This window comes from Aptenodytes forsteri, unplaced genomic scaffold (genome assembly GCF_000699145.1).
Source record: "Aptenodytes forsteri isolate BGI_AS27 unplaced genomic scaffold, ASM69914v1 Scaffold237, whole genome shotgun sequence".
NCBI lineage: Eukaryota > Metazoa > Chordata > Aves > Sphenisciformes > Spheniscidae > Aptenodytes > Aptenodytes forsteri.
The window spans coordinates 1137043-1156347 of record NW_008794451.1 but is presented as its reverse complement, the minus strand read 5'-3'; the positions used below and the strand labels follow the sequence as shown (position 1 = coordinate 1156347).

The following is a 19305-nucleotide window of genomic DNA, read 5'->3' as shown; positions in this document are numbered from 1 at the left end:
TTTCTTTTTTTTCTTTTTTCTTTTTTTTTTTTTTGAGTCTTTTGCAAGACACTCGGTCTATATCCACAGTAGTAAATCAGCGTCTGGGAATGTTCCTGGGCACAAGGATGTTGTCATCTATCCTGACAAAGCGTTTCAACATTTTCTTGCCCGCTTTTGGCCTGTGCTGACTATCGGTGTCCCAGGCAATTCCTGGAGAGGCTTTGGAAGCCGGCATGCTCCAGGAGCCGCTGCCAGCAGGCAGCCTGCCTGCAGCCAACCTGCTCTGGAGACTAACAGCTTCTGATCATCGGCACAGGCTGCTCGGTGCCAGCTGGCCTAAGCACCTAGGAATATTCCCGGGCACATTTAATTTGAAAGTACAGACATCTCTCTCCTTTCTGAAGTTAGGCGCCTACAGGAATCCAGTCACTTCTGATGTCAGTGCCCAGGCAGAAGGAAGTAAAACAGTGCAACATCCAACTAGTTTCAATAAACGCTATTCTCTGTCATCAGGGACTTTCTGGAACTAGAGTTACAAAGCTTAATGCATAACCGTAAAAAGTGTGTCCTAGTGTGGAGTTATTTATCACAGATATCACTCCGTTTTTTTAACATTTAAGCACATCTCTTTTGTCTTTTTTGCAAAAATAGAAGTACAAATACAGCTTTAAAAAGCCAAGAAAATAAGCAATGTTCCAGGATAAGCCAAAGTATGAGCTGGATCTTCAACCTAGTCTTAAGGCAAGCTCCTACACCAAATTTGTCCTTAAAATAAATGTTTTCTCCCTTCTACAGATACTTTACACCACACAGGATTCCTTTCACACTCTGCAAAATGCTGCTGTAGTCTTAATTAGGAAGTGAAGCAACCTCAGGATGCTATAAAGTTTTCTTTTCGACACTTTAACTGGTATCAGTGACACCAATACTGACACTGGTACAGACAGAACATAAAATCATAATATTTTGATTTAACTCTCCTTTCTAAGTGAAATAACAGCTTTAAAAAGTTAGTGTTGATGATTACTTCCACGGGAACTCAGCTTATTTAATATAATTTGCTATCATTATTTGTTTTTTCCTTAGGAAAACTTTGCTTCAAAGTCTTTAAACATTTCCCCAACGGAAATCAGTAGATTTGGGGGTCCACTGACTCCTTTTTATAACAATGAAACTGTTCGGAGCTATGCCAAATACTTGGCAGGTCCTAACGGCACTACTGGGAGTATGGATCATATAGGAAGACTATATATAGCCCAGACACCTAGTTCTTCTCTTCAAGAATGAGAAATACCTTGAGAATTCTGGTTATAATGTCTTACTTTTTTCTGAAAATAATACAAATTGAATATGCACAGAATCAGTCTGGGCAACAGAACTGGGAACTAATTTTCATTTCCTTTCAGTATTTAATTAGGTTTCTTGAGCCTGCCTCTCAGTGTCTCTGTTTCTGTTCCAGAAGACAAAAGAAACGAGATAAAATGGACACTTGTTTCATATTCTTGTCTTCCCTTGCAAAGGTTTTATGCCACCTTCATCATTAAAATATCCCAGCAGTGTCTGTTAACTAATGAACTCCACCTATCTTGCATGGCTCACCTGCTCTCTCATTCTCATTCTCTGTGTATGGGACAGGCTGCTTTGTTTTGGTAAGATTTTAGTAATTTCCTTCCTGTAAAAACAAAAGCAAGCAGCAATATAGATACATTTCTGCACAGAGAAGGCAAACTTGGAAAAGTGCCTTTTACTCTCAGGGTGGAAGGCACTAACTGAGTCTTAGGTCCCGTGAAAACTTGTTCCACAGTTGCGGACATGCCCCTCAGCCAACTCAGTCACCTTACGCAGCGGTTTTATGAAAAGAGCATTGCTGAAAATCCAGCAAGCTCAAGGAGTGAACGGAGTCATGGAGTATAGTCTTCCCCTGGGGTTTAAGCTAGTACGTAAGGTACAAAGGATCTTTGGTACTGACGGTGCTGAAGACAAGAGCCAAGAGCTGGTTTGCCACTCTGTGCCGGGACGGCCCATCTAGGGCTTCCACGCCACCAACACTCCTCATTGCCAGCACATGCAAGGAGCCAGGGGAAAAAAAAAGAAAAATAAAAAGTGGAGGCCATACAGGAGGTCAGTGCTTCATCTGAGATGGAAGATGGATCTTTCCTTCAATGTGTGCTGACCCTTACAGCTGAACTGCTGTGTTGGAAAATGCTGGGAATCCAGCCTAGAAAAATGGAGGGAGGATGGCCTGGTGTGCTCGCAGCAACTTTGGTTTCTGAGCAGACATGCTGCAGCATTCTCTGCAAGCTGAAGTTTTCCAGAAGATAATTACAACTGCTGCTACTTCATATTTTCCTTTCTTTTACCTCTTAGTAGAAGGTAAATCACAGTAATAATAAATCCTTCCATATAAATGCAAAGCAGAGCTAAAAATGAAATTGATGTCACAATTTTAATTTACCACTTTCATTGTTGTTAATTTATACGCAAGCAGTGTGCCATAAGTTTCTGCTGGAAAATAGTCTAGTTCCTTTCAAGCATCCCCCATGAAAGCCAGATACAGACACTCTGAGCTTCATGCCGTATTCTCTGTATGTCTTAAAAGACTTCTTATTTTTTGGAAGTTGGGGAAAAGAACATACCCCTGTAGCGAGACCAAGCGAAGCAGGTTTCAACCTTTTCCTGAAGTTTCTGATTGCTGCAATAAGGGGTGAAGAATAATTCAAGATGCCATCAGCTCTAATAGATCACAGTAAAATTTACAGTAGCCTTTTTTAAAGTCTTACTGTTCTTATGTATAGAAAAGCCATCGGGGCGCAAACAAAGTTGAACTTTTTGGCTGAGCTCACTTCACAACTAGCAGCTTGGCTCCAGCGCAGATCACTAAGCTACACGCTATCTTTCAAAAAGTCCTCCAGAACTTAAGCCCAGACAAACACCACAACATAAAATTTTCATCGCCAGCCTGCCTCTTTTACAGCAGGTTACGCGCAGTGGTCAGGACCGGGCCGGGAGGGTTACCAGGCTTCACCACAGCAGGGTGCATGGTTCGGGGAGGCTCGTAGAGAGCATCCCCCAGGCCTGGACTCACAGGGCAAGACGGGCAGAGGGTGGCAGGAGGGCCACGGAGGGTGAGCCAGGAACAGCCACTGCGGAGCCGCTGTAGGAGAGAAAGCCCTGAAATATTTTGAACTTCTTTGCAACTATTTCTGAGAGACTCTTTCCATGGGAAAAGTTCAGATGTCTAGTACTCTAGCTGATTTTGGAGGGGGAAAAACCCCCACAGATTGGAATGAAAACTTTGAGTTGCAGAAGCTTCTGTCTGGGAGAATGTAGGTAAGCTATGCCACTCAAGTCAGCAGACTTTCCTACTGTCCATCTGCACCTTCGAGATGACCGTTTGGTATATTATTCACTTCTGAACAGGAAAAAGAGGGCAGCACTATTGAGTGCAATCGTGTTGTTCTCTCTGCCGAGTTCCCAGAGAAAGGGGTCACATTTTGGGCAGAAGCTGATTTCAGATTAAACAAAGTATCTGTAATTTGGTCACCACCATTATCGTACTATTGCTTTCATTGTAACGCTACTTAATTACTTAACATTTCAATTTGTATGAGTAAAAACTTTCATCTCTGAAGTAGAAATATTTCCCTAAAACCAAGTAAAACATTTTCAAAAGACATCAGAAATCAGTTTTGTACTGATGGAGCTAAAGCTAAGTAGTCTTCAGCAATGTGCTGAAATTTTTTAAGCGTTTAAGCAAATGTTCACAAGTACTGTTAAAATCAAAATTCTTAATTTTCTTAACTCTGAAAAAGAATTCTATCGCTTCATGACTGTAAAAGCCAAGTAGAACCCAAATGCAATAAAACCATCCCAGCCTAATATTTTAATTCAGTTGTTCAATAATTTCTATTTCTTTGCATTATTTTTACTTTATTATACTTTTATAATACCCTCAGATATATCTATAAAACTTTACAGCCCTTTTCCAACAGCATATGGTGTGTGTTGTGAAGAGAAGCACGTTTATGAGCTGCAAGACAGGAAGAAAATTAAAGTACCCTTATGGTACTGAGGCAGGGAGAGTTGACTATGGTTATGAGCTGAGATTTTGATGTATCCACCACTACCTATCTAATTCTCGGGTCTCCAAGTTTTCATTGCAATTGCATTATAGAATTATCTTGTGTTGGGCTGATAACACTGTACAACCTCTCAATGCTTGAAACTGAAAGCAAGTTATGTTGCAACACAGTCCCTTTCACAGCAGCAACTGAGTATAACCTGGCTAAATGAACAAAGCTAGCCCTGAATGAATTTAAAATGAATTTTAACCGAACTAACATTTATTCCACTAGAGATGTGGAAGCAAATATTCAATGTACCTAGGTATTATTCAAGAACCATTTGTCATATCCTGATCCAATTCCACCCTCTAAATGAACATCAGTCAGTTGGGATAGGATCTAACAGCAGAGGCTTCCTTGTCTTTGAGCTAGATGGACTTAAATGTGGCTGGTCACGGTTCTCAGTTCGGGGTTTCTAAAATGAACTTTCAGGAACAACCTCTGTGGCTGACACTATTTTTGGGGAGAGCGACCACGCGAGGTGGTCACATCTGCTGTGGGCTCCAAGCTTTTGGAGTCCTCTAGCCTTTCCTGCACCCCTGACTCCAGCAAGAGGGAACCTTGCTGGATTTTCAGGACATATCTGCGGAACAGCTGAGAAACACAAACATAACAAAACACTTCTTGCACATGCATGCACATACACATGGCTGCACATATTTTTTTTTTTCTTTCATAAAAGCTCAAAAGCATTGGATGACATTTTGGACGAATGCCTCAACCCCTTCAGTCTGACCTCCTCACCCCTAGGAGCAGTAAACCTGGTCAGTATTTCACTTAGACTCTTTGCTCTGTCTGGAGAAGGAACGGTCTCCTTGGCTGAGAGAGCATATGCTTTTGGAAACAGCTTTCTACATCCTTTTTTGACTGTGTGTTTCTGCTTGTCAAGCTTTCCGTGTCTGAACCACACTAAGCTTCTGGGCAGGAAAGGGTTCATTTGCCCCAACACAGGTCTCTAGTGCCACGCTCCAAGATCTAGACCCGCACAGACGCCTCAGATACCTGTAATGTCTTAAACCACATCTGGAGGTAAATAAATCCCACTCTGAGTGTGTAACGTTCAACTATTCCAATGTCCTGATATCTGACTTCAGTGCTTATGGTCAGGGACTTCACTCCTTGTGCTGGAGACTCCTAAGGGCAATTCAGCCAGTCAGATACCGAAAATTGAGACCTCTCTCTGTGGACGAGCTGGGGATGGTATTTGGACAGGTAAGTTGGATGCTTACAGTAGACTGTGTTAAGACTCCACTGCAAAATAAATGCTCAGTTCTGCACTAAAAATTATATTCCCAACGCGTGCTGAATTATGAACCAGTACTCCTACAGTCAAAACAGTGGTCATGACTTCGCACAGGCATCGCCTCCCAAACTGCCGTTTAGGAACTAGACAACCAAAGACACAGACTGGATGGGAAGGAAATGTTTTTTTTTTTAAATGGAGGCAGAGAGGCAGACTTTCAAGTTTTTCAGACTGCACAGTCATCACTCAAATGTTGTTATAAATACCTTTGCAAACAACGCACGCTATGTAGACAAAATACCTCAGTGATAAACAACAGAGAAACAAATTAAGTCCTATGGAAAAACGTAAACACTAGGTTTCTCCTCCATCTGCTTTATCCTGGTAATTAAGTCCAAAATCCAGCAGCAGGCACAGAAGCCCACCCACAGACCAGGCACTGAAGGTCAAAAACCAGGCTATGACAAAATTGCTAACAAAATGGCTGCAGTCTATCAAAGGAATGATTATGACTTTGTTGTGAAGAGAGAGAGGGGAGTTCTGGAGCGTGAGGCATTTATTAGCCCTGCTCTGTACCGCCCAGAACGGCTGCTCCCAGAGACCATGCTCACTCCTTCTGGGTGCTCTTTTATAAACGTTGATTACGAAAGGCACGCTCACGCTACAGTCGCCAAAGGATTTCTTGTTGCTCCTGCTTTAACAGGTAAGTTTAGAGGTTTCAGAATATCATTTATGCTAATGTAAATGGCATGTGAGCTGTTTACAGCATAGTGATACATATTTAGTAAAAGAGAAAATGTAGATATATTTGTGCTTATAGAGCTTTGTGGGTTGACAATGAGCCTTCTGGTTTTCAATTTACAAATGGAAATTTTTGAAATGGACATTTCAAAATGTCAGGAGTGCTCAGCATTTGAAAGAAGGCTCAGTAAAGGCAGTGAAAAACTGCTGGAGAGTCTGGATCAGACTTTTGGTTTGGAATTGGGAAAGATGCATTTTGGCACGTATTTAATATTTTAAATGAGAGCACAGCTATTCAGAAAATAGTAAGTAATGATTAGCATCTAGGATATAATGCTCTATGCTGTAATGATGGGTAGTATAAATAAATAAAATTATAGTTGATGGGTTCTAGAATTCAACTACTTTAAACTCAACTGCAAGGTCTTGTCTTGAACGATCTAAAAAAATGTACTATTTCAGTGATACGCTTCTGGGTTTCTCATGAATCCAGACATACTGTATAAAACAACAAGGTATTTTATAGCTTTTATGTATAAATAAATCAGCAACTTGGAAGAAATACAACATAGTAATAGAAAAAAAATGCATTAATTATTCCAAGCAGTCAAACAGGAAAGGGACAAAATGATTAATGAACGAACAGATATATGATATGACATATCCTGACCAATATATGGGTTATATAGTGACTGACTTACACGGGATAGTTCCAAATGTGGCAATCAAAAACAGAGCTGTGGCATAAAAAATAAAAGGGAGCTATTTCATTAAAACTTGTCTGCTGAGTTGAAGGAAGGGCAAACAAGGTCTTACCTATGTGAGGATTAGACCCACCTTCTTAATAACAGCTAGGGTAGGTGTTCTTAAACATCAACCATCAGAGTACCCAGGTGCAATCAGCCTAAATGAGATCCCAAGAAATCAATAAAATTCTTGCCAGGCCCCTTCAAACTATTACAGAGCCCCAATGTGCTGCGGAGCAGCAGATTACAGGCTGGCTGTAATTGTTCTCTGGAACAACCCAAACACAGTTCCTGGGCCTTAATGCATTCTGTACAGCATGAATAGGTCAGAAAAGTGCAGAAATCTCTTTTCTCAAGTCCTACACGTAGAAATGGTGTGCCCAACAGCTCCGTTCAGTTACTGGGGGCAGTTGCCCTGTGCCAATGTATGACTACTGGGCAATGAAACAGAAAGACATTTTTAATCCATTTGTCCATAAAACCTCAGGAAGTACTGCTCTGACGGCTGAGGCATCCATGTGGTTAGATCAAAAACACACGAGAGCACAGAAAAACCTTCAGGATTTTTTTACAGCAATAAAAATAAAATAGGTGGGAAAGGACATAATCATGTCCCTTAAGTATAATCTTAATCTTTAAGCAAAAAGACATTTCAGTTGCACATTATTGGATACTGTTAGCTCCAGTGGCTTATATTGAGTCACTATCTGAATACTTTGTTAGGATGCATTGGCTTCCAAGGATAGCCCCTAGCGCGCAGCTGAAATGCTGGAAAGGGCCGTGGGCTAGCTTGTGCAAATCAGACAGGAAAAGTCTACAAGTCCGGCACATACTCCTGGCAACCTGAAATTTCTCCCAGCAGTACTTCTGTTAGACTTCATGCATTCAAGTTTTAAAAGTCCTCCCTACCTTTAATCTCAGCAACCCAGCATGAAACCTTCATCATTTCTACAAAAAGGCTTTCCTTCCAATCAGGATAATTTTTCTCCTGCTTTTCCTGAACACTTCCTTTTTTCCCCAATTCAACTCATCCGTCTTGGTTGAGTTCTCGCTCTACATTGTAAAATGCCCCTCTCTCAATTGATTGCAAACTTCAAATATTTGTAGACCACTGAGTTCTCCACCTCTTATGTTTACACGCATCATTTAGGCAGGACATATGGACACTTAAGAGTTTTAGCTTCTTTAGCCGCTCCCCATAAATCACTCCTTCTAGATTTCTCGTACATCTGTGCATGTAGTGACATGCAGTGACACTTAGGGCTGTGCTTAAGGGCCAAATCTGTTCCTAAGAGAATTAAGAGATGTTGCAGTCAAAATTCCTCTCAAAACCAGCACAAGAATAATACAATTCTTGGAAAACAGGCTGAAAATGAATACTTAGTCTGCTGTCTATGACCAATATCACGGACTTTGTTTTGCACTTTCCTTGCACGGAGCACTGTGGCCGGCAGAGCACCTTATTATCCAAGAAAACAGCTTGCTTAGATGAGAAGTTTAAAGGGACAATGATTCTTTCAGAAGCTAAAAGCCCAAGACTTTACATGCGCATCAGTAAGTACGCCTGCGACTAGCACTGTAAACAAAATGGGAACACATAAATAAAAGTAGGTTTTACTAATAATAGCTACCTGTAGATACAGAAGAGACATTTCTGATTGCATAGATGTTTCTAAGCCATCTGGATGTCTGTAGGAGACAGCCTGCAACTCTGTAAGACTACATCACGTATAATATCAAGCATTTTACCAGTGCTTAATGCATAAAAAGATGGTTAGAAGTACTCCTTAGAAATACACGATATTGTTAATAAATGACTTCTCTCACTAGGGGTAGATTCTAGAGGAAGAATTTCCTATCATCAGGTCCTCAGACTAGTAATTATAGCTTACATTTTGAAAGGCACAACCTTGCTTTCACGGATGGAATTTGCATCAAAATCTGCACTTACAAAATCAGGGAGAAGAGTTTTGCACACATAAATTAATTGCTGACACATTTGCTAGTGCTTGAAGTGTAGACAATTAGCTATCAATCACTACTGACCCGGACTTTACTCAGTGAGGACACGAAGAATAAGGCTCTGCAACTAATATCAATCCCGGGAATACTGCAGTGGCCTAAACATCCCCAAAGTCCGTGAGGTTCACCTGACAAAGAAAAATCTCTTTGGCAGGAAAAGCCGGTACAGGACTGAAGGGTGGAGAAAGAGCGGGGAGAGGGAGAGGGAGAGAGACTGATTTGCTCTCAATGAATATGAAAAAGCTGATCTCTGCCATTGAGGAAAATTCTTGCACCAGCAAGTGCTGACTGATTGCGATGAGGAATGCTTTATCACCAAGATCCAGACACCCTTTCATATGGTGATTATTATTCCTGTCATGACCCTCTGGTCATCAAGCCACAATGTCTTTTGTCACGAAACAACTATCCAATAAGGAATAATCTAGGAATAAGCCTGTAGCATAATATCTTCTACTTGCTTATACACACAGCAGGAGGAAAATCTTCTTCCTATGAGTTATTACCTGCTCCAATCCACTTTGGAAAATAGCAGTATTTCCTTAATTTTGTGAAGCATGCAAACATATTTTTCACAAACCACAGCTACCTGAATAGCTCAGCCCAGAGCTGAAAGCAAATCTAAAAGCTCTCTCAGGTAGTAACAAATAGTCCAACATCGCGATCAAATCCATGGCAGCACAGAAATTGTCATATATTCCCATTAAAACTTGATAAGGACATGCAAAGGCTGAATTGCGTGCCAAGCTTGCCTCTATGTTTAATTTCATGTTGTCTTCTATAAGGCCAAGGTCTGGCCTAATTCCTGATGCTATTCTTGAGCAACAGCTCTGACAAACAGAGGTAACGCAGGTACAAAGCCCCGACAAACAGCACATACCCCCTAGCAACATTAGCTCTGTTTTAGTTCCTATACAATGAAACAACGCTAAACTCTTCAGAACAGGGACATTTTATATTTACACCACCATTGTCCATATTGATATTATCCAACGACAAAATTCTGCAGAACTCATTTAACCTTCCATGCATTATTTCTCCGGCTTTTCTAATTCAGCTGCTTGAGAAAGGGGCTGCCGCTCTGCCGTCGCAGACAGTGCGCCCTGCCCTGAACGCAGCCAGGGGAGAAGTGCGGGGAACCCCTGCTCTGGGAGCAGACGTGAGAAGCCGTGTCTGGCCACGCAGGCCAGTTCTTTTTATGTCTTTTCTGTCCTTATTGCTTATGTAGATCACCTAACACAAGGGCTGTTTTGAATGGTTTTATCCAACTAGCAAGCTAACCCTAAGTAACAAATACAACAATACATATACAACTGTACAGAATAAAAAATTAATGGTGTTAGAGAAGGATGATGCACAGAGACATTATGTGTGACACTGGGGAGGAAGTGGGGGTAAGTGTGCATGGTTAATATGAAAAGATGTCAAAAAAAATGAAGCATAATAATAGTGCAATTTATCCTTGCTAAACGTACTGCGCTGTGCTATAATTAAATATGAAAACCTAAATTTATCTCTATGTTCGGCTGTCATTAACTTAACAGGGAGTGCACATGTTCTAATCTAATGGCTGATTTTTTTCTCCATGTGCAGCATATTAAAATGTATATTAGCCTCAAGGTGCATAAACACAAAATAATAGACCAAAGGTTTTGGCCTGTGGAGAAAAAAATCCATGCTCAAAGGCCGTCAAGTAGCTGGTGATGCAGGGGAGACACTCACTTAGCCTCATTAAGCCAAAGCTCTCTTTTGCTTGTCTTTTGTTCTGCATGACAGCAGCCTCTTTGTTGTATAATAATTCATTCCAAGTTCGTTCCAAGCTACCGAAACTGGTGAACTGTGGCCGTTTTAATGAGCAGTATTGGTGGTATGCATAATCTGGAAGCCACGTGGACCAGGCAATCACAGAGCACTGCAGCCAGCAAAATGAGATACTGTCGAAATCACAAATTTGTCAAGTTGTTTTTGGACAGGGTATTATAATAAGCACTAAAATATGCATCTTATTACTCTGCATCTGCCAGTCAAAGATCACTGTAATGAATGCATGCTGCAGGGTATGACCAGGCCGTTTCCCTAAGTAAAACAAACTGCAGAGTACAAAAAAAGAATTATGTATTTTTGGCAGTGCCTGGATTTTTTTTTTTAAAAATCCTTTTGCATCAGGAGTTGGATTTTCCTGGCTTGATGTCCGTTGCCAGCAGTGAACGCACTAAAACCGCCACAGCCCAGGAGTTAACGTGAATACATTGTTTCTTAATAGCCACATTTACTGGCTGTGAATATGAAACTTTAAACTCAGTGCTCGAAGCAAATTTAGCATACAGTACATATAAAACCCACAAAGATTAAACTACTTTAAATCCACTTTAATAATCCTAGTTCCTTTTGTTTTACCCATTTCTACTGCAAATGCCTTCACCGTTAGGGAAGATACATTTTACGTAACAACCTGCATTCTCTGTGAGAAACAGCGCTGTAGATAATCACAACATAAACTTCCATAATAGACCAGTTAGGGGAAAAAAAAAAGTCAGAAAGGTCCTTTTTTCTACAAATTGGTCAGGCCAGGGATTGCTCGTAGTTGCTTTCGGCTTGCAAACGCCGGGAGGTTCACCAACGGCAGCAAACCTGGCAAGCGTGACTTGCGCAGTGGGGTGCAGAGGTCTGCTCCGCTGGTGCGCCCCGAAACGCTACTGGTGATGCTCCACAGAGGGGCCATCAGGCTCCCACCTGGAGCCACGCCTGTGGAGACCTTTCCTCACGTCAGGGGAGGAGGTGAAAGACTGAGAGGGGGAAGCAGGAGGAAAGGACTTACTTCCTCATCTGCCTGCAGACGCTGGTTCAGACAGATTTTGGCAGAGCCTTATTTTCGGTCAACCCAACAAGCACATGCGGCAACAGTCCCCGAGTGTGCCGATGCACGCTTCCCATAATATCCTAAACCAAGAGGTTTCTTGATCAATACTGCCTTACACTTAAGAGGCTTTGCCTGGCTGAGAGCTATACTTCAGGTGCAAGCCTTACCTCGTGGGAAAAAGGATCAAACAGCCTAAAATTAAGTTTTTTCCCCCTCTGACTCTTCTTCAGAACTGGTGGTGGCAATATGGGAAAAAGGGATTCTTCATCAATGTTAATTTCTTATTGCGATCTCTATACCACCATATGATGAGGTGGTCTGTATTTCTGGACACGGCCACAAATACCGTTTGTTCTGTCGTCTTTATGCAGTGCTGGAAACAAACAGGGGACAGTTCTTTACCATATTGGACAAACTTGCCTTCCCGAACAAAAAGGAAGGCTTCCAAAAACGAAGGGTGAAAACCTCTGCTCAGTGAAGGCAGTCAGAGGTCTTGAAGAATCTGAAGGCAGCCAAAACTTGGTGCATGCATTGCAATAGTGTTCTTGCGTGGCTGGGAGTTCACATTTTATTTGTTTAATAGAAGAGCTAATGTAATATTTTGTATGAAATCTCGAGGGTATAGCAGGGTTTTCTCTCTGCCGTACAAAAGGTTATTTAGATTCGACTGCAATCAAGTTAGAGCTTAGCAGGTTTGTACTGTTCAGAAGACTCAGCTTTTAGTACCCACAGATACTTGAAGGACGTGCGTATTTTAGTCTTAATAGGAAGTCCATGCATTCAGAGAACAAAATCAGCAGCTTGCTAAATTTAAGGTGATGAGAATTTTCACTGAAGTTCATACACTGCGCACGTTCAGGATCATTCTCTCTCATCTGTCTGCTGGAGAAAACCACCTTCTAGCAATGTGTTTTTATCAGATACGGTTTTAACATTTCCGATACAGCACAACCTTAACAGTTGAGGGGGATCCACCATGAAAACCAGTTTGTTTTGCGTTTTGGGTATTTCTGGAATCAAGATGCCTAAATTATTACTTTTTCGTCTTTATAAGTTTTTAACCTTTAGACACGATGAAACAAACGTCAGTTTTTGCAAAACTTCTGGTGCTGAAAGCAAGGTATGAAACATCCATATATATTTATCTCTTCCTATAAACCCACACCTACCAACTGAATACACTGCCATATTTTTAATGTTTGGCTGCCTGGCATGTATAGAGGCCACTGCGTTAAGTGTGATTTTTATAGCTCACGTTAGGTGGAAGTTTATACGGAAAAACACTATACACTTCTGTGACCACCAGCTGACACCAGTGCATTTCTGGGACATAATCATTTCAGCTCTCTGGAGTAAGATCAGTGAGCAACTAATAAAAGAGTCCTGTAATAAACAGACAAGGTGAGACAGGGACTACACACAGATCAGATTGCACCTCTGGGGAATACTGTACCTTATCCAGATACCTGGTGAGAACAGAGTTATCTTTATCGCTCCTGGTCATGTATCTTCTTGAGAAACTCAGGAACGTGATTTTAAAACATAATTCTGTTAATTTTGGATTATAAGGATACTACCTGTGCTCTCCCTCTCTCTTATGCAGCCACCCTAATAACTTTGGGTTGTAAGAGCATGCTCTACATCTTAACTGTCTGCCCGATTGCATCATGCACTTGATCTCAGTCCTAAATTCATGCTGAGGTAAGTGTGCCTTTACAAAAGTTCTTCCTCGAGGGAGTCAGTGAGAAGCAGCGTGGTGTCATCGTTACCTTGCCATTCTCTCATCTCAGCGTCGAGATTTGCAAGCTGAGATTATAGCTGAGACAAGCTGACAAGTTTTATTCCATGTGTTTAATGGAAAGGTGCTTCAGAGGTGATATTAATGACAGTCATCTATCCCAAGGCTTCAAATGTCAGGTCCTCCCACAGAAAAAAACCCCAACTAAATAAGCCATCAAAAAAGCAACGAGGAAGGAAGCCCAGCAGACTGGCTTTGTCCACCTTTGTGAGTCTGACACAGCATCTGTGCTAGGACTGTCTTTGGAGCGGTTACGGGTAAGGCTTCAACCACCGGAAAGAATCAATAAAATTGGTGGAGCTATGGAAAACAGTATCAGCCGGTGACTGGAAGCCACGACTGAGGTTAGCATTTCTAAGCGGGAATCTCACTGCTGTTACAGGCAGCGTAGTACCACAGGTCACGTCTTGGACAATGGCAAGTATTGACTCCAGCAGCAACTGCTGTGTTAGCAAAAGGGTAAAAGCTAGCGCTATTGAAAAGACTATCAGAAAATACCTGCTAGCTGGCTCAAAGATGATAGATTTAGCATCTATATACCAAACAATACATTCTGCAACAGTGAAAAACATAAAAACAGCACTCAAGTTTCCAAAATGTTTTCCAGTGCTATGATGCTTCTCATATGTTAAGGGCTATAAATTATCAGATGAAGGATTAGTTTCATTAATGCAGAAGCATGAACAGGTACTAATCAACATGACTCTCTTTTTCAGCCAAAAGTTGATATGTTTGCTATTAAACTGCTTATTATATTACACTATTTAGCACAGTATTTTTAATATTCTTTCTGTTTAGGAAGGAAATGATTGTGATAAATGTAACAACTGACTGATAACTGTTTAGTTTGTCATTTATCTGGTGACTGCATGGCAAGACGGCTTCAGTTTGATGTCAGGTGTACCATTTAGAAGAAAGTATTTATCTTTTAGTTTACTCTGGTCATCAACTACTACAATATTTCATGACAAAACTCTACTGTGTCACTCTCCTGTGGCAACACTCTGCACTCAGCATCTGTTTGATGCTGAAACCGGGACAGAAAATGAATTATCGAAAGAATAGTGCACTGCTATATAAAAATATGGACATTAACATTCAATATTGCACCGTGAGTCAACATAGATACTATTATGAACATACTTAGCTGGGAATAGGACCGGTCCTAACTCTGTAATATATTCAAAACTGGAAGAGACTCAATGAATTTGCGTACAATCAGAAGGCAAGCGGTTCTTGATGCTGTCAAAAATAACTCTTGTCCCTCAGTTCCTTCTCATTAAATTATCAATTGTCTGAACTTCTTATCCCTGTGAGTCTATATGAAAATTAATAGGAATTTTGTAACAAAATGGAGGATGAGTCCTTTATATTTTTACATTTACTGCACCAAAAAGACAACATATCAAAATTAGCATCTTCACTTTTTTTTTGGAATGCAAAAGTTCATCAGTATTTGCTGTTTAGCTTCTGAAGGGGTCTTACTGAAGAAACTGCCTTTCATCTCACAGACAAGAGACATCTCCAAGACAAACTTGGACAGCTCCTCACAATTTTTTAAAATCATAATGCAGGATTTTGGCTGTCACACTTCATGTATAACATATACATTCCTACACATTACTTTTATCGATGAGAACATATACATCACCTCAACAGGCTATCTTCTCTTTTCCAAACAGAGAGTAAGGACATACTTTTTAGTGAATTTATTTTAGAAAGAGCATCAGAAGCGTGTGTTACATGACTTGCTGCCAAGCAAGCTAGATATTTGTGTTTGAAACTAGATGAAACTACAGTACTTACTACAGAAACTAAATTTACTAGGCACAAGTACATGAAATCCAATATTGATAATAATTTATGAAGGTAAGAATACTGATTCCTATAATACTGCAAACTTAGTTTATGATAACATAATTAGTTACACTAATAACACTGCTTAGGCACAGTCTTGCTAATTATGATATTATAAATATTAATGATATCAAGCCTTTGTATTTGATTGCCCCTCGTAGGATCATTTATCATGGTATTTCCTTTTACCCGTGTTGTATTATTTTTCTTCCTTTTCCCTTGAATGTTCATTCCTGGACAAACAGCCATCCGGAGCCTATGCCTAAAATATATCACTACCTTATCAATAATGCAGCCTGGTTAACTTTATATGTTATTATTTAGTAGCAATGACCCAATGATATAATTCAGTGCTAAGGGCAATCAAATACACAATCAGTTATATTCTGTATGCCTTGTTCGTTTTAAATGTCTAACAGAGCCAGCCAGACAAGATTACACAGGGCTTTGTTTTTCATTCTTTTTCATGTGACCTGTTTAAAGTTAAGATTCCTTTGAATTATTAAATGCTTCCTTAAAGCATCTTTTCATGCTACCTTTTTAAAGTTAATTATTGATGCAGTGACAAGCGGAAAAGACTAAGAATTATAATTTTTTTTTTCTCATTCAAAAGGAAAAGAGAAACATCTTTGACAATGGTTGTCTGTTTAGTAAAATACAACGGTAATACAAAGATAGAACACTGAATGCAGCTTTAAAGAAGAATTAAAACAAATCTCTCGCATGAGTTGGAAATGCTGTGTATGTTTCTACAGGTGTTAAAGGAAGGAAGTTTAGATATAACCCTTTGAGCCTGGTTTAACTGCTTAACATAAGTAGATGAAAATGAAACTGCTTATATCTTGTTTTATTTTTAAGCAGCGTATTATCCAGAGCTTTAGGAATAGGATTGTCTTTTCTCCTGGAAGGTAATGTTATAATTTTCAGAGCTCCACAGAGAACAACAACAATATAGGAGTCTCTAATCTCCTGCTAAATCCAACTCCAGTCATCAGCAACGATAAGCAGAGATTTGGAGGCATTTGACACTCCAAATCCTATTCTTTTGTAATTCTTTACTTTTTACAACACTTTCAACAGTGTTATATCAGATTTTTGGAAGGATAATCAATAGGCATGATGTATAACTGAAATCAGCCTTCAAAGTGATCCCCTCTAGTAACCAGAAACAAAAGCCCAGCCTCCCTGCTGTGCAGGTATTTTGCTTAGAGCAGTAGGCAGTGGGTCATCAGTTGGAAGCCAGTTACACCTCCCTGCTTCTCAGCATGGATCAGCCGGTGCCCTGGTGGAGGGGTGAGCAGTAGTGGGGCGGCTGCAACTCATTGCATCTGGCAAAAATCTCCAAAGATGCTTTTGTAGCAGGGAGCTACTAGAGCAGAGAGAAAAGACAGTCCAGAGGTTAGGATTTCAGAGAGACCATAGTTTACATTCCTATTCCACCGCAGGCTTTCTAGGTTTGAATGATCTTGCGGAATCTATTAAATTATTTGGTGTCACTGTTTCTCACCTGGAGCTTCCCTGCCTTGCAGAAGGTTTGGAGTCAGCACGCATGAAAGGCCATGAGATGGTCAAGTACGATGATCGAAGGGCCACTCCTACCTGATCTAGTGTTCCAACTAACAGCTGGTTTGTGACAAGCTGTCTCAGGTGGTCAGGTCCAGTGCTGGAGGGCTTTCATGTCTCCTGAATGTTGCACTCTGGCTGGAACACCCAGGAACTTCTGGCACAATATTAGTATCAATCTGAATTGAGTTGAGTTTCATTAAAACAAGCCATTCCAGAACTTGTTCCAATGCATTTGTAATTTTACATCCTACACTTTTTTTAAAGGCATGACGTTATGAATCAAGTGGAGAGATCAAATTTATAGTAAAAATGTTATTCCATATGAAGTCATTTCAAGTTTGTCTTCTTAAGCTGCCTTCAGATATTTGTTAATGCTCAGAAGGAAAAAGACTTGGTGACTAATTGTGACAGCAGCAGTGGTTAACCAAGGTAAGTAGCCAAAACAGCATACTATGATTATGGAACTGCATTCAAAGCCAAGACATCGTGTCATTATACAGGAATGGCAATGAAACAACATACCTTTCCCATCAGATCAGCAAATCTAGGTACTGGTTTTCCTTTCTGATGTTGCATGGTTGCAGGACTCTGGCCATTCCAGTCTTCAAGTTCCTCAATGCTTTTCAGGTAAAGAAGAGCTCGCAGTCCCGTGCAGTAGTCATCAATAACAGTGAAATCTTGATTCTGGATTGCGCTGCACACCTATGAAATGTAATTCAGTTATCAGCAACATCCCGGCAGAGGAGCATATGGAATTAGCAAGCTCTTTGGACTTACTGATTATCAGATGACCCTTCCTGCAACTTCACTGGGAAAGAACTACAAGAATTCAGGATATTAATTGGCTTCTTAATCCTATGTCATGATAGCACCACCACAGTTCAGGAAAAAAAGGACTCAATAACACTAGTTATGCCTAGGTTTCCTAACGGGAGCCCTTAGATCAGACCTGAAGGCTGTTCAGAAGTAAGCCTGCAAGCCCAGCCCCCAGTGTGCCTTCCGGGGCGCTGATGCTGAGCATGCCAAGCACACTGGCAAACCACCAGTTATATGCTCAGACCTTTGCCTGCAGACAGTGGTATCCCCCAGCCTGCTCTGTTCAGGAAGCACAGACATATCCAGTTAGGTCCCAGTCAAGCAAATCACAGAACCATAGACTTAGTGAGGTTGCAAGGCATCTCTAGAGATTGTCTTGTCCAACCTCCCAGCTCAGAGAAGGGTCAACTAGAGGAGGCTACCCAAGACCGTATCCAGTCGGGGTTTGAATACCTCCAAAGACAGAGACTACACAACCTCTCCGGGGAACCTGGTCCAGTGTTCAATCTCCCTTGCAGCTTTTTCTTATATTTAAATGGAATTTCCCGTGTTCCAGTTTGTGCCCGTTGCCTCTTGTCCTTTCACTGGATACCCCTGAGAAGAATCTGGCTCCAACGAAAGTGTCAGCAAACAGCACCCATTAAGCTGACCTGCTAGTAAGGGTGAGCATTGCCAGGCACAGAACAGAACCTTCTGCTAATCACCATTTGCCATTCAGTGGTACTGGGAGGCCAGGCCGCTTTATTTTAGATTCTTTAGAAACACAGATAGCAATATAGCTTTATAAACATATAAAGCAACGATCCCTGACCTGCAGAGCTTAACATATAAACACAAAACTACTGACGGCAGAGAATAGTCTGATCATTTACACGGATTCTTCTGGACCACTTTGTGGATATCAGCTCAGATTTAAATCCAAAGAGATCCCCAACCAAACCGACAAGTAAATAAAAAAATCCCTGACTCTTCTCTGAACACCTTCTCATTAGCTAAACTCTAATCATCCATCAGTGACAAGGTGCAGGGTTGGTTTAGTACCATTAATTGTCAGTCCCTGGAAATGCTCTGAAATTCCAGTTGTGTCAGTGTTTTCAGCCTCTGATTCAGCTTTTATTCTAAAAACTAGAAAGAATGCTCCTGATAATACCTACGCTTACATACACACATAATGAACACAACAATGAAATAGCCGCCTATTTTAGAACATGAATGTGTGCACGTGCACAAACACATCCACACTCCCTGGACATGAAAACACACTTTGGATCATAATTGACATTGACACTTAAAAAATACAGGAAATATATAGTTGTTTTTCACATTTCAGAAATGATAATACAACTTGCAATTCTGAAGACAGGTATACATCACATTGTAAATTACCATACGCTACAGCTGTACAAGGAAAAAATAAGGGCAAACTATAAAACAAGCACAAGAACATTTTCTATGCAGCGCATTTACATATTCCATACTGTATGACATCACGCTCAGTATATAAACTGGGGGGAGGCGACCGCTGCTCGGGAACTGGCTGGGCATCGGTC

General features: G+C 40.8%; 1 protein-coding gene across 1 annotated transcript in view; it reads right to left on the bottom strand.

Annotated features, from left to right (window-relative positions):
- DPYD (dihydropyrimidine dehydrogenase) overlaps positions 1-19305 on the bottom strand; it is a 387751-nt gene that overhangs the window by 36700 nt on the left and 331746 nt on the right. The window contains exon 22 of the mRNA XM_009290477.2: positions 17462-17641. Within this exon, the coding sequence (XP_009288752.1) occupies positions 17462-17641 (180 nt within the window). The remainder of the gene's footprint in view (positions 1-17461; positions 17642-19305) is intronic.